This window comes from Perognathus longimembris, chromosome 17, assembly GCF_023159225.1.
Source record: "Perognathus longimembris pacificus isolate PPM17 chromosome 17, ASM2315922v1, whole genome shotgun sequence".
Taxonomy (NCBI): Eukaryota; Metazoa; Chordata; class Mammalia; order Rodentia; family Heteromyidae; genus Perognathus; species Perognathus longimembris.
Genome location: NC_063177.1, coordinates 6005498 through 6032660, shown reverse-complemented (window position 1 = coordinate 6032660; position 27163 = coordinate 6005498). Strand labels below are relative to the sequence as shown.

Genomic DNA, 27163 nt, shown 5'->3' with positions numbered 1-27163 from the left:
AAGCCAGGGGCAGTGCTCAGGCTCCAAGTCTGAGCCCGAGGACTGGCAAAAAAAGGACATGTAAATGGTACTGCTTTCTGTAGCATGATGCCCCGAAGTATATCTACTTCACCACATGCCTCCCCTAATACTTTCACTACTTGGCTTCTTGCAAGGACAGAAGCAGATGGCTGAGCTTTTTGCTAAGAGATTATAGGTATTATGGCTTTTAGTGATAGGGAGCCTGCTTTTTGAGAATCCAGGACCTGACTTAGCCATGACTACTGCAGTTATTGACCCTTCAGTTTTCTCATCTATGAAATGAGGGATCATCAGCACACACAACAGTAGGGCTATCAAGACCTAGTGGTAGGGCTGGGAATATGGCCTAGTGGCAAGATTGCTTGCCTTGTATACATGATGCCCTGGGTTTGATTCCCCAGCACCACATATACAGAAAATGGCCAGAAGTGACACTGTGGCTCAAGTAGCAGAGTGCTAGCCTTGAGCAAAAAGAAGCCAGGGAAAGTGCTCAGGCCCTGAGTCCAAGGCCCAGGACTGGCAAAAAAGAAAAAAAAAAAGACCTAGTGGTAATGCAGTGTCTATACCTTCCCATGCAACTGGATGGGGTTGCTCACTACCATGAAGGCTATCTAGCCTGGCTCTTGGCTCAGATGCAGACTACTCTGCCTTTTTCCAACTACTAGTCATCTGCTAGCCAAGGGCAGCTGAAGGAATGCACACCTGGACTGTAGCAAAGGGCCAGAAGAGACCACAGAATTGTTTTTGTGTATGAGGTCAGGAATTTACTACAGCTCCAGGACACATCCACTCCCTTCCCAGAAGCCCTACTACTCCCCAGACATGCCAGACTTGGACAACTCTGGTTTGTCTCTAGCTGGGATAGCTCTGCAATTAGTGCTATCATGGAGGTGATGGTTATCTATGACTGGCATAGTGTGGCCTTGTCCAACCCATGTTACACATTTCCCACACTGTAGAAAACCTCCTAAATAAATGCCCCTATAAATACTGATGTAATGACTAGTTATCCAAGAACTTGTGTTAAGATTGTAAAAGAAGCATGCAGGTCGCTCTGACTTTATTCTAAGTAAACAGCTTGAAACAGGTCTAGATGCTACAGGGAAATCATAACAGCCTGTTTATTCTGAGACTGACAATGTACTCTTACTACACGATGAATTTTTCAAATGTGCTGTACAGCCATACAGCAGGAAGGCAGAACTATTCTTCCCGTGTGGGGGTAGTGGCAATGTAAATTAGTATAGCTACCATGGTAATCAATGTGGTGGTTCCTCAAAAAAACTAGAATTAAAAGCAGGTTGTGGGTGGCTCATACCTGTAATCCTAGCTACCCAGACTTAAGAATTTCCACTGGGGGCTGGGGATATGGCCTAGTGGCAAGAGAGCTTGCCTCGTATACATGAGGCCCTGGGTTCGATTCCCCAGCACCACATATACAGAAAATGGCCAGAAGTGGTGCTGTGGCTCAAGTGGCAAGTGGCCTTGAGCAAGAAGAAGCCAGGGACAGTGTTCAGGCCCTGAGTCCAAGGCCCAGGACTGGCCAAAAAAAAAAAAAAAAAAAAAAAAGAATTTCCACTGGATTCTGTTGTACCACTTGAGGGAATGCCAAGTCAGCACTTAACCAAGACTCCCACACTTTTATTAACCATAAGTACAACAAACAATCTTTGATACATTTTTTAATGAAAGTTGCATATAAGATTACTTCATTCCTGCATCTTTTCAATTGTTTCTTCCTTATATTTGCCCTTTTCCTTTCCTACTTGGCGGGACTTGGCTTTCCGTTCCAGGATCTTTTTGCGGTCTTTGTCCAGTTTCAGCCTGGTGATAACCACCTGCAGAAAAACGCCCCACCTGTAAGCAATTATCAACCCAAAGGCACAGCATGCAACCTCACTTTTCAATCCCAAAGTAGGTGCCTCAATAAGAAATAACCACAACTTCTGCAGGGGGGGGGGGTGGCTGGCTGGCTGGGAATATGGCCTAGTGGTAGTGCTCACCTCGTATACATGAAGCCCTGGGTTTGATTCCTCAGCACCACATATATAGATAAAAGCCAGAAGTGGCACTGTGGCTCAAGTGGTAGAGTGCTAGCCTTGAGCAAAAAGAAGCCAGGATAGTGCTCAGGCCCTGAGTCCACACCCCAGGACTGGCAACAAAAACAAAACCATAACTTTTGCAGGTTCTAAGAATGACCTGCTTAGCACCACAAACCACCTCAATTCAGTGTTTAACAATGCCCTACCAATAAGTAGAAAAGGGATGTCCACAGCAATTCACATAACCTATTTTATGCTTCATTATAAAATGTTTTCCTGCTACCCATCCATCCCATGTTTCTCATTCCAAATAAGATAAACATGTGACATATAAACACCTAAAGGAACCTTAGAATCATAGTTGAACCAAGGCACTACTCAGGAGGCCTAGAACTGAGGATCAAGGTTCAAAGTCAGCCCAAGCAGAAGTCTGTGACTCCTACCTCCAATTAACCAAGAAGCCCCAAGTAACCAGTTTGGTGCAAAAAAACTAAACTCAACTCAGAATGGGCTAGTACCAACCTCCCACAAAGCTGGAAATTAAATGTACCCTCCACACGATTTAACATGTAAAACCTTCAGTGAAATCATAGTTCAGATTTTATTCCATCAACACATCTATGAAGATGGTCAGACCATTATCAATTTTAGACTTGAACTGAGGGAAGAGGGTTCATTTTAACAGGAAATATAGCATAGTGACCAAAACAAAAAGGTTGCCATAAATTCTATAGTCTAGTATGAGACAAAACTATTAGAGAAACAGGACAAATGTGAGAATGAATGGTGCTGTTTTATGTGAGGCAATCAAAGCTAAGCCTACTGATAAAATTGCATTAAAAAACACAACTGCCCATCCAAAAGAGAACAGCAACAGCAGGGCAAGGTCCAAAGGCAGAGGGCAGAAATGGTGGCACATACTTATAATCCCATCACTAACGAAGGGGAGGCAGGAGCATTCTGAGTGTTTCCCAAACATCGAGTATTTCTAGGAGTCAACTAGAGAACTGTTAACGCACCCTGGGGCAGTGGCTCCCATCTATAATCCTAGCTCCCCAGGAGGCTGACAATTGTGTTTTGAAGCCTGCTGGGACAGACAAACCTTGAAGAGGTGTGGTTCAAATGGTTGGGACAAAGTCTCAGAGGTTAGGCTCCAGTACTCGTACAATGAAACCAAAGCAAACATCAATGAGCCAAAGCCCAAATGTCCAGAAGGTCTGGAAACATAAAACTGTAAATTCTATGAAGCTGTAAACTAGTGGACATCCTGAGTGGCATGATTGTAGGAACACCAATGTGGCCAGGGAAACTATATGCAGAGTGGAAAGAGGAACCACCAGCCAGTGTCTGGTGAGGGGGCATCAGGGTCCTGTATGTTATAACAGTCAACTACTGGATCAAATAATAATGCATCAACTCTGGCATTTTGGGAAGTAGAGCAGCCTGGAGGCTACACTGTGGTGGTGGGAGACTGAGATCTCAAGGGCAAAACTAGGAGTTTGAGCATATTAAGTATGAGATACTAAGTAAATGCCCAAACAAATGCAAAAGTGGCAACAGGATAATGAATTTAGACTTCAGAGTAATTGGTCTGACTAGGTTGAAACCTCCAGCTACTATATCACAGGTTGTACAAAGATGATAAGATCAGAAACTCAAGTTTCAGTTACAGCAGACAAAGCCTCTATCTTCAATTAATCAGCAAAAAGCTGCAAGTGGAGGTGTGGCTCCAGCGGTAGAGTCCCAGACATGATTAAAAAAAAAAAAAAAACACGCCAAGAGTGAAAGAAGCAGAGTTTAAGCCCTGGATACTAGGCTTCCCCTCCAAAAAAGGAGGGGTGGTGGTGGAGGGAAGTGTCTGCTCTTAAGAGATACATCTGTTTACTTTGCCCAATATATACCAAACAAGGTTAAAGGCTCAAATCATCTTATAAAACATTGATTCCTAGATTTCAAAAGTCTGCCCATTTTTAACTTTTGACCCATCAGTTTACTAAGCTTGTGAAAACATATTAAACGTACATAGTGTTTAAGGCAGTTTGAGTTCGGAAACATTTTACATGTCAGAATTTTTTTTTTTTTTGCCAGTCCCGGTGCTTGGACTCAGGGCCTGAGCACTGTCCCTGGCTTCTTCCCGCTCAAGGCTAGCACTCTGCCACTTGAGCCACAGCACCATTTCTGGCCATTTTCTGTATATGTGGTGCTGGGGAATCAAACCCAGGGCCTCATATATATGAGGCAGGCACTCTTGCCACTAGGCCATATCCCCAGCCCTACACGAATGAAGTACATTTAGTAAAGATAGGGCTGCCAATACATGGAAACTTAGGGGCCATTTCTAGGGATGCCTTGAACAATCCCAGCTGCCAAAAATTTTCCTCAGGTATCCTCAAAAACACAAACCTTGCTGGGGTGAATGCCCACATGGACAGTGGTGCCATTGGCCTTTTCCCGCTGTACCCGTTCAATGTAGATGACATACTTCTTCCTGTAAACCTGGACCACTTTGCCAATCTGCTGACCTTTATAGTGTCCCCGTACAACCTAAATGCAAATTTGAAAACATGTGACTCAAAGGAATGCGATTAGCCAGAAAAACAATAAATTGTACACAACTTATCAGAAGTACAAAACTTCACAAATTCTTTTTGGGTGCCAGGGCTCAAGCCCAGCCTTAAGATACCCTAGAACTTTTAAGTTTTTAAAGACATAATTATGCTGGGCACCTGTGACTCATGCCTGTAATCCTAGCAACTCAATAGGGTGAGATCTGAGGATCAAAACTTGAAACCAACCAGGGCTGGAAAGCAGCTGAGGGACAGAGCCCATACACACACAAACCTTACTCCTAGCTTAACATAGTCAACTTAATGATGGACAATGCACCCCAAAAGAACCTACTCTAGTTTTCTGAACTTGTTCAATGCCACACACCTAATACTTTAAATAGAAGTAGTTCATGTCTTTGCATTTAACTAGTTTACAGAAAAGATGGCTCCCACGGTACACTGTTTTAGGACAGCATGGACCAATGGTTGTCCTCAATCCATACTGCTCTTTAGTGAGAACTGATTTCACTTATTTTTTGCCAGTTCTGGGGCTTGGGACTCAGAGCCTGAGCACTGTCCCTGGCTTCTTTTTGCTCAAGGCTAGCACTCTACCACTTGAACCACAGTGCCACTTCTGGCCTTTTCTATAAATGTGGGCTGAGGAAGCGAACCCAGGGCTTCATGTATGCGAGGCAAGCACCCTACCACTGGGCCATATTCCCAGCCCAAGAACTGATTTCATTTTAATTGCCATTAACCTCACAGTGCAATATGGATACCATGTAAATTCTTTTAAGAGACTCCTCTGCAGCCACTAGCTCTAATATTATACCTAAGAAACACTCATGGAAAATTTCACCAAAATTGACTTGGCCAATCAATCATTTATATTAGCTCAAACCATCTGAACAATGTTCTTTTCTAGACTTTAAATGCCTCAATATACTGACAAACAAATCCTGAAAAACTGATGTCTGTTATGCTTTTCTTTCTCAAATTATTTTGGTTGCTATGCTTCAAAGGGCTTTGAATGTCAGTGGTTCTGTATTTCAACTCAGGAGGCTGCAACCTGAGGGTTTTGGTTTAAAGCCAGCCCAGGTAGGAAAGTCCATGAAACTTTTATCTCCAATTAACAAGCAAAAGGCTGTAAATGGAGCTGTGGCTCAAGTGAAAATGCTAGCCTGGTTAAAAAGCTAAGGAATAATGTTCAGGCCCTGAGTTCAAGCCCCAGGACGAACACAAAAAAACTAAGCAAGCCCTCTGCCACAAAACCTGCTTTGTGGGCTGGGAATATGGCCTAGTGGTAGAGTGCTTGCCTACCATGCATGAAGCCCTGGGTTCAATTCCTTAGCACCACATAATACAGAAAAAGCCAGAAGTGATGCTATGGCTCAAGTGGATGAGTGCTAGCTTTGAGCAAAAAGAAGCCAAGGACACTGCTCAGGCCCTGAGTCCAAGCCCCAGGACTGGCTAAATCTACCGCCCCCAGCCCTAAAGTACTAAAGAACTATAAAACAGTTAAACCCAACTTTCTTGGTTTACTGTCTCAATCCATCTTTTCCATCCTATTCTGGAAGCAAAGTTCTCAGAATGTATTCCCTCTTCTAAAGTGCATATGGAGCAGTCAAAGATGACTTAGTCAGCAGGAATACATACCTGCACTTCATCATCCTTTCGGATGGGCATAGACCGCACATTGTACTTCTGTCTCAGCTCTTTGGAAAGAGGAGAAGACATAATCTTCCTGCGAATGTGGGAAGGTGCATTGAAATGCCTTTTCCGGTTCTTGCTTCGGTCAGAAGTGACAAAGGGATTGAACTTCATTTTGGCTTAAAAAAGAAAAAGGGCCTTTAAACGACCAAAGCCTCAAGTTATGGTCCCTTGTTCCAGAACTCCACCGGAAACCCCCCAGAACGGAATGGCTTATTAAGAGAAGCTTGAAATGAAAAATTCTCCATGCTTGGAGGGGATTTCGTATGCTTACGTGATGGATACTTTCCCCGTGAATACCACACTTGTCTTGACCAAAATTTCCCTTATACTCCTTAAGAACTGCACGAGGAAAGCTGGCTTTATAAATACCTCCGGATTAAAGCAGAAAACGCAGTCCCCCAATTTTTCAAACACAGCACGGAGGTTTTCTAGGCCTAGCCAGCCCTTACCCCTCGCACTCCTGAGCGTGAACACACTCCGTCCCTCCTAAATCGATCAAGACAGGAACCCCCATCCTGGACCCTTCAACTTCGGACTCCCGAAGATCTCAGCTGCAACTGGCGAGTTGAAGTTTGCGAGTGAGGTCCGGTAAGTGCAGCCGTGCCGACAGTATTGTTGGCACAATGCTCAGACTTAGCCCCATCCAACTCCAGACACCCAAATCGTCCGTCCCTCCCCTCTCCAGTCCGGCGGCCCCTGGGCGAGGAAGCAAACAGATAAACCATCCTGCTCCCGTGCCCTAGCAGCCATAAAGCCAGCAGCACAGTCTCAGAACCCCCGGGTACACAGCCACCATGGCCCAGGGGCGGATGGCAACAGATTACCCGCGCCCTCCTCCCTGGATCCTCACCCCGCTCCTGCTTCAGCGATGGCGGAAAAAGGGAAGAGAACTGCAGGCCGCTTCCGGTTCTGTAAGTTTACGAGAGATCTCGCGAGACTACTGTCCTTTAGAGCAGGAGGGGCACGGAATTTACGAGAGGAGGGAACTGGGGAGGTGACTCGAGTCTACTGCCACCCTGTGGCGGGGAGGGGAACTGCGGCGGGCGGGGGAACAACCCGTAAAGTCTCGGGTCGCGGTCTGGTTGGTCTGGCGTGGTCGCTGACAGCCCTCGGCGCGGAGTCGTCTTCGGGAGTGCGGGGGGAAGCGCCCTGTGCGGGGAGCTGGCCTTGCCCTGTCACTTGCCCACCTGTATTCAGCTCAGCTTAGGATCTGAGCGAAGCAGGGGAAAGGGTGCAGCCGTGGAGGCATCGTTTCAATGAATAATACAGATGTCATACTGACCGAACACACAATTCCGTAACTAATAGATGTGGCCAGGGGGACTCCCTTTTATTTCAGCGAGATTTCCTCCGCAGCACCTCTCTCTTTAATAAATGCTTATGGAGTATTTTTCACAGGCTAGCCTTGAACTGGACACTGGAAGAACTCAATAGTCCCAAGTTTATGCTTGCACATTGTCATTGTCCAAGATAGACAAGAAAATCCACTGACCATAGGGAGACTATTTGCTGAGCCCTTCCATTGGTGCACTGGAGTCAGGGAGACTTCCGGGCTGAGGTCACTTTTGAGGTTTTTTGTTGTTGTTGTTGTTCTGGTTTTTTGAACTCAAGGCCAGAGCACTGTCTCTGGCTTCTTTTTGCTCAATGCTAGCACTCTACCACTTGAGCCACAGCCCCACTTCTGGCTTTTTCCATATATGTGATGCTGAGGAATTGAACCCAGGGCTTCATGCATGGTAGGCAAGCACTCTACCACTAGGCCACATTCCCAGTTCTGGGTTTTGATTTTTTTTAAAAACATTTTAAAAAATCTTGGGTCCTAGAGCTTGAATTTAGGGCCTAGGTGCAGTCACTTAGCTTTATTTCCTAGTCAAGGCTTGAGCCATACCTCCACATCTAGCTTTTTGGTGGTTAATTGAAGATTTTTATTTTTTTGCCAGTCCTGGGGCCTGAACTCAGGGCCTAAGCACTGTTCCTGGCTTCTTTTTGCTCAATGCCAGCACTCTACCATTTGAGCCACAGCACCACTTCTGGCTTTTTCTGTATATGTGGTGCTGAGGAATCGAACCCAGGGCTTCACGTATGCGAGGCAAGCACTCTACCACTAGGCCATATTCCCAGCCCCTAATTGAAGATTAAAAAGAAAAAAAATCTCTTCCTGCTGGGGCTGGCTTCCAACCCCAATCCTCAGATCTCAACTTTCTGAGAAGCTACAGAGGTGCCCCTTTTCCCCAATTGATCGAGTTTTGAAAAATGTTAAAATTAGCTCCTGGGGCTGTAAGAATAGCAGTGTCATGTTTTCTTTCCTGGAACCAAGGGTCTGTGGCTAAAGATTTATTCATGGAGCCAGGCACTCATGCCTGTAATTCTTTTTTTTTTTTTTCAGGCAGGAGAGAAAGTTTATTACCGAACTGCCGGCCTATGGTAGAGATGATCCATGGCCGTTGAGAAGGGAGAGAGAGAGAGAGACCCCCACCTAGTCCTGCCTTATATCTAGGGCAGGGGCAAGGGGTGTGGCCAGGTGGATTAGGATGTGACCTCAGGGAAAGGGGAGGTAACCGCCTCCAGGTCTGCAGGTTACCCAGGTAACTGGGTGGAGACTTAATGAGGTGGGGGCATCTACATGGAGCCCTCAGGGAGAGGACCTTACATTCCAGCCTTTTAATAGTTACGAAAAAGGACGAAGACTCTCTCTGGCTGCTTCCTGCTGGAAAGGGGCGTCGGCATTAGGGGTAAAAGGCAGAAATGTGGCTCCTCCTGGAGAAGGCGAGCAGCAGGGTCCCTTGGTGGTAGATGCCAGTCCTTGAATGAAGCCTGGAAGAAGTGACTCCATTTTGGATGCGATCATTTTCCTCTTACTCCACTCCATGATACTTGTTCCCGGAACTGGCTGAGTCCCAGTGGTCTAGGTGCTTGTTGCTGGGATGGCTTGCCCCCATTTCATGCCTGTAATTCTAGCTACTCAGGAGGCTGAGATCTGAGGATTGCAATTCGAAGCTAGCCGAGGCAGATGTCTGTGACGCTCTTATCTCCAATTAACCACCAAAAAGCTGGCAACAGAGCTGAGGCTCAAGTGGTAGAATGCTAGCCTTGGGTGAAAAAAGTTCAGGAACAGCACCATAGGTTAAAAAAAGTTCAGGAACAGCACCCCAGGTTCTGGGGCCCAGCCAGAGTTTGATCTGAACTCCTAAAGCCATAGGGAAATCCCTGACAGCTCCTATTTCTTTCCTTCCTTCCTTCCTTCCTTCCTTCCTTCCTTCCTTCCTTCCTTCCTTCCTTCCTTCCTTCCTTCCTGCCTGCCTGCCTGCCTTCCCTGGGGTTTGAATTCAGGGTGTGGGCACTGTCCCTGAGCTTCTTTTTCCTCCAAAGCTAGCATTCTACCACTTGACCCACTTCTGGCTTTTTCTGGGGGAACTGAGGAATCGAGCCCAGGGCTTCATGCATGCTAGGCAAGCACTCTACCACTAAGCCACACTCTCAACCCCAGCTCTTACTTCCTTACTTTGGCCTTTTTGTCTGGCCTTCACAGTCTGACTGCCTTACGTCAAGAAGAACCTGATTCAGTTTCCTTACCACCACCACCCTCCACCCCCAACCCCTTCCTCAGATCTCCTGTATCACCTCTCTCTCTTCCCCTAATGGCCCACTGTGCTTTCCTCCACTCATATCATTCTCCATTAGTGCTGTTTTGGGCCTCTTCACCTCCTTCTCCAGCTAAACACTGAGTCATCATATTAAAACCTTCAGCCCACTGTTGGGGAAGCATGGCCACTTGAACATTGGGCAGATTGTTAGGCTACAAATTGTACCCAGAAATGCAAACTACCAGTGGCCTAGTTACAAAGTCTGTTTATCTTAACCAGTGTCTGGGCTCCAATCGGTGTGATTCTCAGGCAACCTGGTTTGGCTTCCCCCACCCCTCTCTCTTCTCTAACTTCCCTTTAACTGGTTTAAAAGCTCTTTCAAGCCAGTGCTAGTGGCACATGCCTGTAATCCTACTACTCAGGAGGCTGAGATCTAAGGATCGCAGTTCAAAGCCAGACCAGGCAGGAAAGTCCATGAGACTCATATCTCCAATGAACCATCAGAAAACTGGAAATAGTGTGGTGGCTCAAAGTAGTAGAGCACTAGCCTTGAGCAGAAAAGCTCAGAGACAGTGCCCAGGCCCTGAGTTTAAGCCTAGAACAGGTATGTGCGCATGCGTACACACACAAGATCCCTCAAGCCCCATTCCAGTGTCTCTTGCCTGTAATCCTAGCTACTCAGAAGGCTGAGATCTGAGTGCTGAAGTTCAATGATAGTCTGGACAGACAAATATATGACACTGTTATCTCCATTTAACCAGCAAAAAGCTGGAAGTGGAGATGTGGCTTAGCCTGAGCAAAAAAAAAAAAAAAAAAAGCTAGTTGCGATTGCAAGGCCTCAAGTTCAAGCCCCAGTATAGGCACATATAGCATATACTAAAAATTAAAAAAACTACAAATAAATAAATAATTCTTAAAAAGTAAAAAAAAAAGTCTTTCAAACTGGCCCTCAGGGGCTGGGAATGTAGAGGTAGAGTGCTTGCCTAGCATGCATGAAGCCCTGGGTTTGATTCCTCAGTACCACATAAACAGAAAAAACCAGAAGTGGCAGTGTGGCTCAAGTGGTAGGGGCTCTAGCCTTGAGCACAAAGAGGCTCTGGGACAGAGCCTAGATCCTGAGTTCAAGCCCCAGGACTAGGGAGAAAAAAACAACCAAAAAACAAAAAAAAAAACAACAGGGGCTGGGGAGATAGCCTAGTGGCAAGAGTGCCTGCCTCGGATACACGAGGTCCTAGGTTCGATTCCCCAGCACCACATATACAGAAAAAACGGCCAGAAGGGGCGCTGTGGCTCAAGTGGCAGAGTGCTAGCCTTGAGCGGGAAGAAGCCAGGGACAGTGCTCAGGCCCTGAGTCCAAGGCCCAGGACTGGCCAAAAAAACAACAACCCTGGCACTTGAAGTCTTCAGACATATCAAAACAAAGATATAAATCCAGATTGCCCACCTAAAATTAACTAGATAGTTCTCATGTACGCTGCTCTTATTATTAAATTGTGTGCCAGGCACTGGAGATAGCAGAATCTGCGAGATGCCAGGCCTGCTCCCCTCCCCTCCAAGAGCACTTTGTCTAGAAGGAGGAGACACACTTGTCAACATAGAAGCTAGCAGCATCCCAGGAAGAGGACCGGAGGCAGTGTGTGTGGAGGAGGCGTGGCAGAGCTCGCTTCACCCGAGGCAGGGGATGGGGAAGGCTTTGTAGGTCCCCTCTCTGAACTGTTTTAGAGAGCCGTGCACAAAAGGGGGAAGTGCCTTCCATATCCCAGTCTGCCTAGATTGTAGAAGTATATAGTAAAGTGGCTCCCGATTGTAATCCTAGCTACTCAGGAGGCCCAGGGCTGAGGACTGCAGTTTAAAGCCAGCCCAGGCAGGAAAGCTCGTGAGACCTTTTTCTTCAATGAGGTGCGTGCGCGTGCACACGCGCGCACACACACATGCACAGGAAGTAGACCTGTGGCTCATATAGTAGAGCATTAGCTTTAAAAAAAAATACGAGGGGTGGGGGGAGGAGGGAATGAGGGACGAGGTAACAAACAGTACAAGAAATGTATCCAATGCCTAACGTGTGAAACTGTAACCTCTCTGTACATCAGCTTGATAATAAAATAAAATATAAAAAAAGAAAAATACAAGGTCTGGGAATATGGCCTAGTGGTAGGTGCTTCCCTTGCATACGGGAAGCCTTCCCTGGATTCGATTCCCCAGCACCGCATATGTAGAAAATGGCCAGAAGTGGCACTGTGGCTCAAGTGGTAGAGAGCTAGCCTTGAGCAAAAAGAGGCCAGGGACAGCGCTCAGGCCCTGAGTCCAAGCCCCAAGACTGGCAAAAAAAGAAAAATACAGACACTGCCCAGACTCTGAGGTTCAAACCCCAGGACTGGCACACACACATAAAAAAAAGGCTACTTGTAATAATGAGAGGCAGCAGTATACATACACTTTGTGTTGGTACCTGCAGGTAAAGGAAGGCATGGAAGAGCAACTGAGCTTAGATTTAATCATAGACATCCATCTATCTATCTACCCAACCTCTACTAATTTACCTATCTAATCTATTATCTAATTATCTTCTGTCTGTTGATCTATCTATCTAGTAGTAAGCAAAAGTTACACACACACACACACACACACACACACACTACACACTCCTTTTTGTGCCATTCCTGGGGCTTGAACTCAGGGCCTGGGCATTATCCCTGAGCTATTGTGTTCAAGGATAGCATCCTGTCACTTAGAGTTAAGTGTCTCATAGACTTTCCTGACCTGACTGGCTTTGAACCACAATCCTCAGTTCTTAGCCTCCCAGTTAACTAGGATTACTGGTGTGAGTCACAGATGCCAGATGCCAGCAAAAAGTAAATTGTATTTAAGAAAAAAAGCAGAAGGCCACATGCTGGTAGCTCACACCTATAATCCTAGCTACTCAGCTGGCTGATATCTGAATTTTGCAGTTGGAAGTCTTGGCAGACAAATCTGTGAGACTCTATTTCCAATTAACCAGCAAAAAGGTGTAAGTGATGCAGGGTGCTAGTGGCTCATGCCTATAGGACTGGCACAAGCTCCAGCACTAGCAAAAAAAAAAAAAAAAGGTGGAGGTGGCGGTTAAGTGGTAGAGCACCAACCTCAAGCAAAACTGCCAAACAAGAGTAAGAGGTCCTGAGTTCAAGCCCTAGTACTGGCATAAAAAAATTGGAGAAGAGAAAATCAAAGCAAACACATTAAGCCCACAAGAAATTCACAGGGCCTTAGGAACACTGAGAAGGTTAAACTTGTTGCCTTACTTCTTGAATACCTGCTATGCGTAAGATCTCATGTGTCTAACCAGACAAACCAGCTCCATAGCACTAGTACCTGACACCCTTGAGCTGGATCAGTGGTTTGACAGTTCTCCAATGTTCTTGGGTTAGGCTCCTCACCAGGCAAAGGTATGTACACTGAAGATATTGTAATACTTTTCAAGGTGATTCTTTTCTTTTTTTTGGTGCTGGGGATTGAACCCATGCTCTCTGATATGCTCAGTACTTTCTCTACCACTGAGCTATTCCTCTGGCTTTCAGCTTAACTTTTGAATAGATAATACATTTATTTGGCCTAAATTTTTTTTTTAAAACTGGGCACTGGTGGCTCACACCTGTAATCCTAGCTACTCGGGAGTCTGAGATCTGAGGATTGCGGTTTGAAGCCAATCTAGGCAAGAGAGCCTTTGAGACTCTTCTTTCCAATGAACCAGCAACAAGTTGGAAATTGAGTTGGGGCTCATGTGGTAGAGTGCCATTTTGAGCAGAAAAGCCAAGTGACAACTCCAGGCCCTGAGTTTAATATTGGCACACACACACACACACACACACACACACACACACACAAAATTATCCTAAAAGTCCAAGCCAAGAGCTTCTCACATACATTATTGAGTCAATTGATGGAATCTTTGAGAAAAATAGATACCTTTATTTAAAAAATAGCTTTTGAGGGGCTGGGAATGTGGCTTGGTGGTAGAGTGCTTGCCTAGCATGCATGAAGCCCTGAGTTCGATTCCTCAGCACCACATACACAGAAAAAGCCAGAAGTGGCACTGTGGCTCAAGTGGCAGAGTGCTAGCCTTGAGCAAAAAGAAGCCCGGGACAGTGCTCAGGCCCTGAGTCCCAGGCCCCAGGACTGGCAAAAAAAAAAAAAAGCTTTTGACATCCTTTGAAAATAAGTGGCATCCACAAGTCACAGCTGAAAGTTACGGAAACTGAATATTTTGAAAGAATCTTTTGGTAAAGACAACAGAATCTGAAAAGGCATCAAATCAGGTCCCCTAGAAATTTGTGCCACTAGAAAGAAAGAAAGGTGTGCCACTGATTAAAGCAGCCTGGCTGAGGTAAAGACAGACACTTAAGAGTCTTTGTAAAGTTAACCTTATTTTTGATCCTATAATAAATATTTCCCTACAGAATCCACCTGCTTTCTCCCTCCCAACCAATAACCTCTGTGTTCTCAAGTTTTAAGACGAGCATGCAGAGGCCTGTAAGTGCATTAGAACAGCTTTCTGTGTCTACAGAGTTCCCTGCAAAATGGATCCCCCCATCCCCAGTGGTCCCCAAAAGTGATCCTTCAGACATCTGAGGACTAGATAAGAGGTATGACCAGGTACCGGTGGCTCATGCCTGTAATCCTGGCTACTCAGGAGGCTGAGATCTGAGGATCATGGTTTGAGGCCAGCCAGGGCAAGAAAGTTCATGAGACTCTTATCTCCAATCAACTACCAGAAAACTGGAAGTGGTGCTGTGGCTCAAAGTGGTAGAGCTCTAGCCTTGAGGAGAGAAAGGCCAGGGACAGTGCTCTGACCCTGAGTTCAAGCCCCATGACAGACAAAAAGTAAACAAAAAAAGAGCTATAATATTATCCTACCCCCAACAGATATAAACTGTGTGAGAGGATTTTAGGTATTGGCATATCCCAAGTGTTAGTCACTATCCATCTGTAAAAATTGCTGGACGTTTTTGTTGAGTTGACTTGGTGACCCCATGAACCAGCCAAGAGCTTTCCCCAAATAGTCACTCCTCAGGTGAGATGCAATCTGAGGCAGACTTGATCAAGGGTCCCTACCACAGCCCAATGTTCTATCCCCTGGGGCAGTGGCCTTTGGCAAGCACAGCAGCACCTGGCTGTCAGCATCTGTGGGTACAGCAGCCCTGACAAGTCCAGCTGTTGTCTTCCCCACCCTTCCTCACCCTGCTCAGCCTGAGAATCCACCTTAGAAACTGGCCAGGCTGGTGTGGCCTCTAATGGATGGTTGGGTCATGAGAAGGAGGAGAAGGAGGAGGGAGGGAGGCAGGAGCCCCCGGGGGTTAATTTGCCCACATAGCTCTCTGCTGACTCAAGTCTTCCCTGGCTGGTGTCCCCTCTGCTCCCTGCCTTTCACTCCACCCTGAGAACCCCAAGATTTGAAATGAAGCCCATTCCTTGGGCCTGGGGTAGAGAGACCTTTGACTCTGGGGACATTCCACAGCCAACCACTGTTTCCTGTCCTGGCCTTCGCTCTTCAGGGTGACTCTTTGTTGCTGTTTCCCACTCTGCCCAGAAATCCAGGGTCATAACCTCTGAGATCACCTTCTAGGTTAGTGGGTGGAGGCAGGAAAGACTTGAGGGAGTGGAATGCCATGAGCATCAAATGTGGGCACTAGGATTCTGAGAAACCTGTGTTAGAGTCCTGTCCCAGACCTTTCTGTTTGTTCCTCTGGGCAGGATCAAGAGTCTTACCTAGGTAGACATTTTGGCCTGGACCAGGCCTGCCACTGGACAGCCATTGGGCATGATGGAGGCCAGCAGAATTTCCTGGTCACCAGGGAGGACCTCCTGGCTTCAGGAAAGGTCTCCTGGCAGGTAAAGTCTGTGCCTCAGGGCTGGTGACCCCACTGGAGGGCAGTGACCAGCCATCTCCGGCCTGCTCCATTCCCAGCCATGTGAGGGCAAAGGATTTACTGACACGGAGGCTGAACTGCTTGGCTCAGATCTCCGGCCTCCAGCCTAAACCCAGGCTGCCCCTGTCTCTCCCCAGGCCCTTCCCTGAAAGCTGGGATCCACGTCTGCATTGGTCACCTCTACACCCCCGGCTCCCCTAGCCATGGCGGCCTGGCAAAGCAGCTTTGATGCCAGGCCTTCCTCAGTTGTCCTCTTGGTGACATGGCTCATGCCTGCTTCCTCACCAGCAGCACCCAGGGCAGGATGGCGGCCACCACAGCCACCACAGCGATGAGGGTGATGAGCAGCAGGGCCCGGGACCGGCAGCAGAAGGAGCGGGTGGAGCTGGGCGCTGGGGACACCTCGGAGAGCTCGGCCAGGCTGCGCCGGGGCAGCACACTGTCCTGCTCGCCCAGGGGCATCCCGTGGCGACTGATGATGAAGATCTGCGACTCCCGGGGCAGGCTGGGCAGCGGGTCCAAGGGGAGCTGGACACCATGGCTTGAGGACGATCTCCAGACTGGCTGAGAGATGGCCAGGGGGCTTGTGGGGGTCCCACGGTCCGGCGAGGATGGCAGGCCAACGGGCACGGCCAGGGTCTGTGAGCTCCTGTCCAGCATGGAAGGCCAGCGGGAGCTCTTCTTGCTGAGGAAGGTGACGTAGCGACAGATGGGGCAGACAATGGTCCTCTGGACCTGCCCATCCACCCGGGTGGACAGCAGGTACTTGACCAAGCAGTCATGGCAGAACACATGGCCACAGCTCAGGGTCCGGCTGGCCCCCTCCAGGTCTCGGAACTTCTCATAGCATACAGGACACTCGCTGCCCGAACTGTCCTTGCTCTCTCCTTCTGACATGGCCCTGGGAGAAGGCAGGGCTTAGCTGGAAGAAGGGAAGGGCAAAGGATTGTGAACAATGAGGCCTTTCCCTTCCTCCTTGACCTCTTTGTGACTCCGCACACCCTCTTGCCTCCAGCCCCCTTCATCCCTTCTCCTTATGGCTTCCTCCTCTTTCTTTGTCTACTTTTTCTTATTCTGCTGCTTCTCCTTAGTGGACTACTTACATTAAACCCTAAACTGGGCACTGATGGCTCACATCTGTATTCCTAGATACCAAGAGGCTGAGCTCTGAAGATTGTGGTTTGAAACCAGCCTAGGCAGATAAATCCTAGAGACTCTTATTTTCAGTTAAGCAGCAAAAGCCAGAAATGGAGGTAGGGCCCAAGTGGTAGAGTGCCTGCTGGGTGACAAGTGAGAGCTTGAGGCCCTGAGTTCAAGTACACACACACACACACACACACACACACACACACACACACACACACGGAAGCCCCAAACCCTTAGAGGAAATGCACAGGTGCTTCTTCTGGTCCTCGGCACCATGCCCCAACTGTGGTAGGAGGGAGTGGAGTGTTATGAAAAGTACATGATGCACCTGATGTCTCAGCTATGACATGCATTGATGCTGAGGTCACCACTTCTCCTCTTCCTGGTTCCATGATGGAAGAAAGGCAGGGAGACCTAGTTCTGGGATCAGACAAGATGCTTAGGTCTTGTCTTCAGTTTGGGCTTAGATCTCAAGTGGCCATTTCTTAGGAAAGCATCTACTACTCCCCAGCTAGCCAAGACTGATCCATGGCCTTATGGCTCCTGTGAACACCTCTACAAGTTTTACTCTCTCTGGGGGTAAACAGCCCCAGAGGATAGCATTGCAATGTGCTAAGCATGGCTACAAAGCAAGGACTGTTTTTAAAAATAAAGCTTATAACTTACACAGGCAAATGCTTGCTGGCTGGCTGCATAGTCACCCCTTAACCACGCTCAGTCATTCTTCAGATTCCTCTTCTGAGGCTGCCTGAGGCAGACAATCTCCCAGTGAGTCTCAGCAAAGGCAGATTTTCATCTGTGGAGGATGTGGCAGTGTCTGTTTTGGAAATGACCAAAAGTCACTGGCAACCAGAGCTGCTGAGAAAGTAAATAAGTGATCATGTGACATAGTATTGTTTGAAATCAAAGATATGGAGTCATTATAATATGGCCCCATGGAGTTTAAATGCTTTCTTTTTGTGTGTATGTGTGTGCCAGTAATTGGGGCTTGAACTCAGGGCCTCACACTCTTGTTTAGCTTTTTGCTCAAGGCTAGTGCTCTCCCACTCAAGCTGTAACCTCACTTCTGGCTTTTTTGCTGGTTAATTGGCTATGAGTCTCATGTACTTTCTTGCTCAGAACTGTGATCCTCAGACCTGTCTACTGAATGGCTACAATTCCAGGTGTGAACAACTGTTGCCCAGCTTAAAGCTTCTGAAAGCAAAGGAAAGATGCCCAAAGATGCCCTTGCCAGAATTATTGATGACTTTTAAGGGACTTTACCAAACACTTATGTGGAAATCCAGTGAAGTCTCATTCTTGTCATTTAAATGCCCAGTATCGCAACTGTGTAATCTTTTCTTTTCTTTCTTTTTTTTTTTTTTGTGCAGGTCTTGGGGCTTGAAGTTAGGGCCTGAGCCCTGTCTTTGAGCTTTATTGCTCAAAGCTGGCACTCTACCACTGAAACTACACCTGCACTTCTAGATTTTTTTCTGGTTAATTGGAGATAAGAGTCTCATGGACTTTCTTCTCTGGGATGGCTTTGAACCATGATCCTCAGATCTTAGCCCCCTGAGTAGTCAGGATTACAGGTATAAGCCATTAGCGCTGGGCACAGTTGTATATTCTAAATTTACCTAGAATAGCCTCTTGGGAAGGAATCAATGACATCAATGACAGAAAAATGACCCGAGAACACACTGACAACCTAGAGCTGTGTGACAGCCCTGAGACCTGACAGATGACATGATGAGAAGATTAGTTACTAGGATGGACAAACTATAAAGATTGCCAGTCTTTTGGAATCTCTCCCCTCTCTTGGCTTGGTTCCAAATTCATTTTGCCATGCTGAAAATGTTCTGTCATTAAGAAAGAGCAAACGATATGTAGATGTGGTGATAGATACATGGGTCATGTAGGCAGCACCCAACCTTTTATAGGGGCCAGCTTTAGTTTCTCAGATGGCCAGTGTAGCCCCGAGGCTGGGGCAAAGAGTGTCAAGTGTTCAGATGATGAAGCTGGGTTCAAATCCTTCATATATATCTTGCTGTCTAAATAACCTTCACCAGGTTGCTTAACCTCTTTAGGCCTCAGTTTCCCATCTGTTCAGTACTCCAACAACAATGGTATTGAGTTCTAGTGTGGGTAAAGAGTATGGCATACAGTAAATGTATAAATGGGAGATCCATCCATCCACCCATCCCCCATCCCCCATCCCCCCCTCATCCATCTATCCATCCATCCATCCATCCAACCAATAATCCATTCACCCATTTAATTATTCAACACTTATCAAGTACCTACTATTTACTAAATACTGAATTTACACATTAGAGACAAGCAGTGGTCATAAAATGGAACTTTATAGATTAGAGAATATCAGAACTGTGGTGTGTGTGTGTGTGTGTGTGTGTGTGTGTCTGTGTGTCTGTGTGTCTGTGTGTCTGTGTGTGTGTGTGTTAGTTCTGAGGTTTAAAGTCAATCTCAGGGCTTGGTTCCTGAGCTTTTGTGCTCAAGACTGGTATTCTACTGCTTGAGCTGCAGCTGCATTTCTGTCTTTTTGATGATTAATTGGAGATAAGTGTCTCAGACTATTTTGCCGGGGCTGATTCTGAACTGGGATCCTCAGATCTCAGCCTCCTAAGTAGCTATGATTACAGATGTAAGCCACCAGTGACTGACTTAGAATTATTTTTGAAAGAATATGTGTGTGTATGTGTTTTTAATAAGGAAGATTTATCATCACCTTCTAATTTTTTAATAGATGAGTAGACTTGGGATGGGGATGTGGCCTAGTGGCAAGAGTGCTTGCCTCATATACATGAGGCCCTGGGTTCAATTCCCCAGCACCACATATACAGAAAATGGCCAGAAGTGGCTCTGTGGCTCAAGTGGCAGAGTGCTAGCCTTGAGTAAAAAGAAGCCAGGGACAGTGCTCAGGCCCTGAGTCCAAACCCCAGGACTGCCCCCCCCCAAAAAAAAATAGATGAGTAGACTTGAGTCTAGAGAGAGGGAATGATTTGCCCAAGATTCCTCAGGAAGGTGACAGGGAAGAAGGGCAGGAGGGAGTGGGTGGGAAGGTGGGGAAGGAGAGAACATTATTCAAATCAGTTGATAGGTTGAGTGAGTAAACTTTAGACACTAGCCAAGTCAAGAAACTCCATCCTGGGGCTGGGGATATAGCCTAGTGGCAAGAGTGCCTGCCTCGGATACACGAGGCCCTAGGTTTGATTCCCCAGCACCACATATACAGAAAACGGCCAGAAGCGGCGCTGTGGCTCAAGTGGCGGAGTGCTAGCCTTGAGCGGGAAGAAGCCAGGGACAGTGCTCAGACCCTGAGTCCAAGGCCCAGGACTGGCCAAAAAAAAAAAAAAAAAAAAAAAAGAAACTCCATCCTCAGGATGAGACAGGGAGGGAGAGCAGAGTTTTTACTTCTCAGATGAATTCTAGACAAAATAAAAGGCACGTGCAAAAGACATGCCAGGAGTCCACTGATGGCGTCTTTGGGTTTCATGAGCCTCAGGAAAACCATAATATTCATGCTTGGGCAGGCCCTCCCTCCCCTCATCCTCTTACCTCTCTCTGCCTCAGTCTTTTCCTGACACCTCCTTTCTGGTATCTCCCCCATTTCCCTTCATTCCGCTCTCCATTCTGACTCTGTGCTGGGGCATAGAAGAGGACAGTCTGAGAAATACAAGGAGCCCATTCTGGTTTGGCACAAACTGGTAAATAACAATATAAAGCATTCTATGCCAATGGCAGCCCCATTGGAGCCTAATGAAGCTGGAGTATGTGGGGAGAGAAGAAAATACGTGGGATAAGTGTTGAGCTAATAATAAATAATTATAACAGCGGGCCATTTATTGAACACTAATTATTAGTGCTTGGCATTTTGCATTCCTTCCTCACTGAATTTTGACAACAATTTGGGGAGGTAGATATTATCTCCACTTTACAGACCAGGAACTGAGACTCAGGGCTTGAATGAAACAACTTGTTCAAAGTCATACTGCTAGTATAGGACAGGATTCGAACACAGGGAGAGTCCGGTTATACAGCCTACATGATTGACTGCCATGTCTACTGGAGGGCTCAGATGATCTCTGTGAAGGGTCTCCCAAATGCTGGTGAAAGAAGTAGACTGAAGGAGCACTAATAGGAAAAGTGACTACCTAAACCTTGTCCTCAGAGTGAGTGGCCTTCAGGTCTCTGGCTCTTATTGAGATAGGAAGAGACAATGGCTGGCCCAAGGAAGTGGCCCTTATGAAGTTCCAGGGTCTTACCTCCACCATAGAAGTAGCCCATCCTGAGGATGAAGGGGAATGGGGAGCACTTGTCACCAGACCAGATTACCCACCCTACCCAGAGACAGACAGACACGTCAAGGCACTGAGGGTTCCCTCCCATCACCCCAATGCAAGCCTTGTAGTTTCAGCTTTGACTACTTCCACACCCATGAATGCCACACACATCTCTCTGGTCTCTGTTTCTCTCCTACACCGCACACACACATACATATACACACACACACACACTGCATCATCCCAGCTTGAGTCCAGAGTGTGGCACCTTGCTTCCCCACCCATCAGCCCTCCCCCCCCCCCACCACTCACATCAGCAGGAGCCAGGAGTGTCGCATTGGTCTTCGCACCCAGGGCCTCCACAGATGAGACGATTTACTCAGATCTCAGCGGCTGTCACTGCAGCCGCCTTGGAGGCATCTCCTAATGACTGAGCAGCTTGGGGAGGACAGTCAGCATGGGGAAGTGAATGCTGCCCAACCCGTTTGAGGCCAGGAGGTTCTTGGTGTTGCCCAGGGGTTGGGCAGCTGCTGGCGTCAGGTGATCCTGATGATGAGGGTGCTAGCAGAAGAGCCCCCAGCCTGAGTCTCAGTGGAAGAAGTAACCTGGGGTCCTCTTTGATGGAGACTCCTCCAGCACTCATCTCCCCATCCCCCAAAAGGAAAACCATACACATGACCTTCTGAGACCCACTTTACTGAGACCCTATTACAGGGTGAAGGAGTCAGATCAGCCTCAGGAGGGCGGTGACACCCATCTGAGTATGCCTTTGTTATTCATCAAATATGTAGAAGCTGTACCAGAGAAATGATTCCTTCCTTCCTTCCCCCCTCTCTCTTTCTCATTTCTTCATCTCTTCCTTTTCTTCCCTTCCTCCCTTCTTCCCTTCCCCATCCCTTCCCTCTCTTTCTTTTTTTCTTTCCCTCCCTCCCTCCCTCCCTCCCTCCCCTCCCTCCCTCCCTCCCTCCCTCCCTCCCTCCCTCCCTCCCTCCCTCCCCTCCCTCCCTCCTCGCCTTCCTGCCTTCCTGCCTTCCTGCCTTCCTGCCTTCCTGCCTTCCTCTCTTTCTTTCTTGGGGCTTGAACTCAGGGTGAGCACTGTTGCTTAGCCTTTTCGCTCAAGGCCGGGGCCCTGCCACTTGAGCCACAGATTCACTTTTGCCTTTTTGCTTGTTAATTGGAAATAATAGTCTCTTGTATTTATGTGTCCAGGGTGGCCTTAATCTATGATCCTCAGATCTTAGCCTCCTGAATAGTTAGGATTACAGGCATGAGGCATGGACTCCAGGAGGGAATAGTCATTCCCTAATGTTCGACAGCATCTCAGAGCAGCTATAGCTGACAATAATGAATGTATATTTCAAGACAGGTAGTAAATAGGATTTTGAATAAATGTTCCTAGCACAGAAAATGATAACACCTAAGTTGATGGATATGCCAGGTGCCCCTGATATGATTATTAATCACTTTGGCTCTTTTGAGACAGGAAAAGACAATGTATATACCCCATACATCTATGCCAATTGAAAAATGTTTATTCTGGTGCTTGTGGCTCAATCCTAGTTTGGAGGCTGAGTTCTGAGGATTGTGGTTCAAGCCAATCAGAACAGAAAGGTTCAAGACTCCCTTCTCCATCCATAGCTATTCTCAGTGGTACCCCACCCATCACCCCAAGCTACACGGGAGGATGAGATTGGGAGAACTATGGTGCCAGGCTAGCCTGGGGGAAAAATGTCTCCATGGAGGGTGGCTGGATATGGTGGCATGTGCCTGTGACCCCAGCACTACAGGAAGCCCAAATGAGGGAGGATAGCGACACTGGAAAAGTAGAAGAAAACAGAAAACTGGAAGTAGAGTTGTGGCTCAAAGTGGTAGAGTACCAGCCTTGAGAGTAAAATCTAAGGGCTAATGGACAGTGCCCAGGCCTTGAGTTCAAGACCCAGTACTGGCATGAAAAAAATATTGGGTGTCAGTGCTCATGCCTATAATCCTAGATACTTAGGAATATGAGATCTGAGGAACAAGGGTCAAAGCCAACCTAAGCAGGAAAATCTGTGACTCATATCCAATTATACACCAGAAAACCAGAAGTGGAGATGTGGCTCAAGTGGTAGAGCGCTAGCCTTGAGCAAAAAGAGCTCAGGGGAAGCACCCAGGCACTGAGTTCCAGCCCCATGACCGACAAAAACAAAAGGTAACAACAATAACAAAAAGCCAAGGGACAGCAGAAGACCCTGAGTTCAAGCTTCACTATAGGCGCACACCAGTGCTGGCTCGTTTCCCTCCTTACCCCCACCCCCAGCCCAAGAAAAAAAGTACAAGGCACAGTCAGGCATGCATGTGGCCCTGTGCACAGGGTGGCCATTCTTCTGCCCATTACACACAGCCTTGACTCCAAAGGGACCTTGCAGTTGGAAGGCCAGCCAGTGAGTCCAGACACCTCACCCCAGGGATGCAGAGATGGGGAGGGGTCACCCTGTCACCACAGTTCCTTCTGTTCTTTCCTCAGGAGCCCCAGGGAATCCTAGATTAGCAGTATGCCTAGGTAAAATTTTTATTTCCTTTATTTTTGCCAGTACTGCAGCTTGAACTCAGGGCCTGGGTGCTGTCTCTGAGATTTTTTTTTTCAAGGCTAGCACTTGAGCCACAGCTCCACTTCTGGTTTTTTTTTGCTAGTTAATTGGAGATAAAGAGTCTTATGGACTTTCCTGTCTGAGTTGGCTTCGAACCCAGATCCTCAGATCTCAGCTTTCTAAGTAACTAGGAGTACAGGTGTACAGCACCTGGTGTTATGTTTTTGTTTTGTCCTTTGCTTTTTTTTGAAGCAGCCCAGGCTAGCCTCAAACTTGCAATTCTCTTAATTCACCCTCCTGGATGCTTGGATTATAGGTCTGTGCCACCATTCCCAAATAAATCTGGTTTTTAGATAAACACTGCATACTTCTTTTTTGGTATACATCTATCCATGTGTGACACATTTATACTAAAAAAAATCTATTGTCTCTGTGAAACTCAAATCATCTGAGTGTCCCACATCTCACCTATCAGTTCTCCTGTGAGGGGTCTCCAAATTCCTCTTCTTCCACCTGCACCTCCAGGGGCACATTGCAAAGTGTTCTGCGTTGTTAGCAGTGTGGCTCATGACTCTGCATAGGGTTTTCTTCAAAAAGGAGCCCCCAAACCTCAATACCAACCCCCACTGTGCTCTTCAGGGAGGGGACGGAGCCAGACCAGGCCATCCTGTCTAAGGCTGTACTCAGATTCACATGCTGTGACTTAGTGAACTTCTACGATCTCTGACTTGAAGCTTGACTTTGAAAATGATCTCCAATCGGTAAGAATCGGTTATATTAACCTATCATGGTTTTATGTTCTAAAGTAAGAATTCTGCTTTTAAAATTTAAACACACCTTTAATTCTAGTTACTCAGAAGCTGAGATCTGAGGATCGTGGTTTGAAGGCAGCCTGTTCAGGAAAGGCCACGAGATTCGAATCTCCAGTTAACTACCAGAAAACCAGAAGTGGAGATGTGGCTCAAAGTGATACAGTGCTAGTCTCGAGCAAAAACAAATAAAACTCAGGAAGAGTACCCAGGCCGCCCCTGAGTTCAAACCTTACAACCAACAAAATAAAAAAAATAAAAACAAATACAAGTCTGCTACTGGTAGCTCATGTCTGTAACCCTAGATGCTTAGGACTCTGAGAAGAAGATAATCAAGGTTTGAGGCTAGCCTAAAACGTTCTCCCAGACCCCATCTCAATCTATACTGGGAGCAGTGGCCCCATGTCCTTATCCAAGCTCCATACATAAGAGGCTCAGAGTAAGAGGATGGAGGTACCAAACTAGTTCTGGGGAAGAGAGTCTGTCTGAGAGACTGAGTCACATGCCTGTGATCTAGCAGCGATGGGGAAGCCTAAAGAGTCAGATTTCAGCTTACACAGATGCCCAGGTAGGGATTGAGGTTTATCCTTAAAATAACCAGCGAACAATCACAGAAGGCTAGCAAATTTGAGGCCCCCAAGTTCAAACTCTAGTATTACTAAAAAAAATCAATCTACATACATGTGTATATACAAACACACATATTTATCTGAGGAGTAAATAAGCACCCCCACAGTCACCTTAGTTTGAGTTTATACATCAGGTTGGGCTCCTGATTGAGAAGGGTGGAGAGCCACTAAGGCTGGGTAGGTAGGAGGAATGAGTTACTATGAAAGGCTGAGAGCTCAGGTGGATGAGGCTGGAGGAACTCTGTTGGATTTGACCATGGGAGTTCTAGGAAGTTCAGAGCAGAGCATGAGCTTTCTCCATGTGAGCTCATGTGCCTCAATGACTAAAGAGAAAAGGCCTTGTCCTTAGTGCTTGGTTTGCATCATGTATCAAAAAATGAGGGTAATAGTACCTACTCCCATGGACTGTCATCTATGGCAATAAATGTGGCAGAAAATGTGCCTACAACAACACTGATATGCAGTAAGAATCTGTCAACATCCCCTAATGCCATGTTTGTCACTGTTGTAGTCATATTCACCATCATAACCATCGTTATCATCATTGTCACTACCACCGGCATCGTTATCATCACCACTGTCACCATCATCATCTTCATTATTACCATCATCCTTACCAACATCATCATCACTATCATACTAGCAAAAGAGAAGGATGCAGAAGGGAGCCGGTGGCTCACGCCTGTCATCCTAGCTGCTCAGGAGGCTGAGACTGGAGGGTTGTGGTTCAAAGCTAGGAAAGGCCATGAGACTCTTGTCTCTAATTAACCACCAAAAAGCTGAAAGTGGATCTGTGGCTCAAGAGGTAGAGTGCTTTGAGCAAAAGAGCTCAAGGCCAGCACCCAGGCCCCAAGTTCAAGCCCCACAACCAAAAAAAAAAAAGTAATAGAAGGGTCTGAATGGCTGAGTGCTAGTAGCTTAGGCCTGTAACCCTAGCTACTCAGGAAGATAAGATCTGAGAAGCACCAGCAATTATCTTCAATTAGCCAGCAAAAAAGAAGAAGAAGAAGAAGAAGAGGAGGAGGAGGAGGAGGAGGAGGAGGAGAAGGAGGAGGAGGAGGAGGGGGAGGGAGGGGGAGGAGGGGGAGGAGGGGGAGGAGGGGGTGGAGGAGGGGGGAGAGGGGGAGGAGGAGGAGGAGGAGGAGGAGAGGAAGAAGAAGAAGAAAAAGGAGAAGAAGAAGAAGAGGAGGAGGAGGAGGAGGAGGAGGGGGAGGAGGGAGGAGGAGGAGGAGGAGGAGGAGGCCATAAGTAGAGCCGTGGCTTACATGGTAGAGCACCATCCTTAATTGAAAGAGCCAAGTGAGAGCTTGGCCTGGAGTTAAAGCCCCAGTAGTAGGGGAAAAAATAAGAGTAAAGGTTTAAAAGCTTCCTAATTCCATAGGCCTGCCTTATCCAGTCCTGGCATAATGGATAAAAATCCCTGTGGCAAATATTATCATCTTATTTGGGTGTCTGGCTTGCTGTCGGCAGAGTGGACAATGTGCACTAAATTGCAGGAGAAGCTTCTAGCGGTGGAAGGCAGGGGACCAGCTGTCTCTTCTCTGGCCCAGCCACACTGCACAGCTGTGTCCTGTTCTGGGCCCCAGTGGACGTGGCATTACTCAGGTATCCAAGGGTGTCACAGGAAGAGGGTACCTAGGAGCGATTCAAATTAGACAAACCTTTCTTTCTTTTCTTTTTTTTCCTTCTTTATTGTCAAAGTGAGGTACAGAGGGGTTACAGTTTCATATGTAAGGCAAGTACATTTCTCTCTCTCTTTTTTTACATTTCCTTTCTTTTTTGGGGGTTATTACATATATTTCACAGTTTGACATTCACAATGATGAAAATTGTTGTTCTACCTTGCATAGCTTATGAAGTCTATGGTTTTTAGCAATACAGACACTTTCTCCATTTTGGGTGATATGTACTTTATGT

General features: G+C 46.9%; 2 protein-coding genes across 10 annotated transcripts in view; both read right to left on the bottom strand.

The window, feature by feature from the left end:
• Positions 1-1687: 1687 nt before the first annotated feature.
• On the bottom strand, positions 1688-7327 carry Rpl26 (ribosomal protein L26). Its single transcript, XM_048365470.1, has 4 exons — positions 7176-7327; positions 6269-6441; positions 4467-4607; positions 1688-1859 (listed from the first exon to the last, which is right to left on the bottom strand). Exons 2-4 carry the CDS (start codon positions 6434-6436, stop codon positions 1731-1733), a joined length of 438 nt encoding a protein of 145 aa, XP_048221427.1. The 5' UTR covers positions 6437-6441; positions 7176-7327; the 3' UTR covers positions 1688-1730.
• A 7476-nt stretch (positions 7328-14803) lies between these two features.
• Rnf222 (ring finger protein 222) overlaps positions 14804-27163 on the bottom strand; it is a 25702-nt gene continuing 13342 nt past the window's right edge. For 2 of the 9 annotated variants that reach the window (XM_048365461.1, XM_048365466.1), the window contains 2 exons: positions 17625-17816; positions 14804-16734 (listed from right to left, as the gene is read on the bottom strand). In XM_048365461.1, coding sequence (XP_048221418.1) covers positions 16080-16709 — 630 coding nt within the window. In that variant the 5' untranslated portion in view covers positions 16710-16734; positions 17625-17816 and the 3' untranslated portion in view covers positions 14804-16079. Of the gene's footprint in view, positions 16735-17624; positions 17817-21550; positions 22049-27163 lie in introns of those variants that run through there. The other 7 variants (XM_048365460.1, XM_048365467.1, XM_048365462.1 and 4 more) reach the window with 5 other exon arrangements.

Excerpts from the sequence above, each read along its gene's own strand:
- Rpl26 (XM_048365470.1), bottom strand. The coding sequence starts at position 6,436 with ATGAAGTTCAATCCCTTTGTCACTTCTGACCGAAGCAAGAACCGGAAA. Across the intron at positions 4,608-6,268 it reads GAAAGGATGATGAAGTGCAG|GTTGTACGGGGACACTATAA; the intron begins GTATGTATTCCT and ends ATTTGCATTTAG. Across the intron at positions 1,860-4,466 it reads TGGGCATTCACCCCAGCAAG|GTGGTTATCACCAGGCTGAA; the intron begins GTTTGTGTTTTT and ends GTTTTTCTGCAG.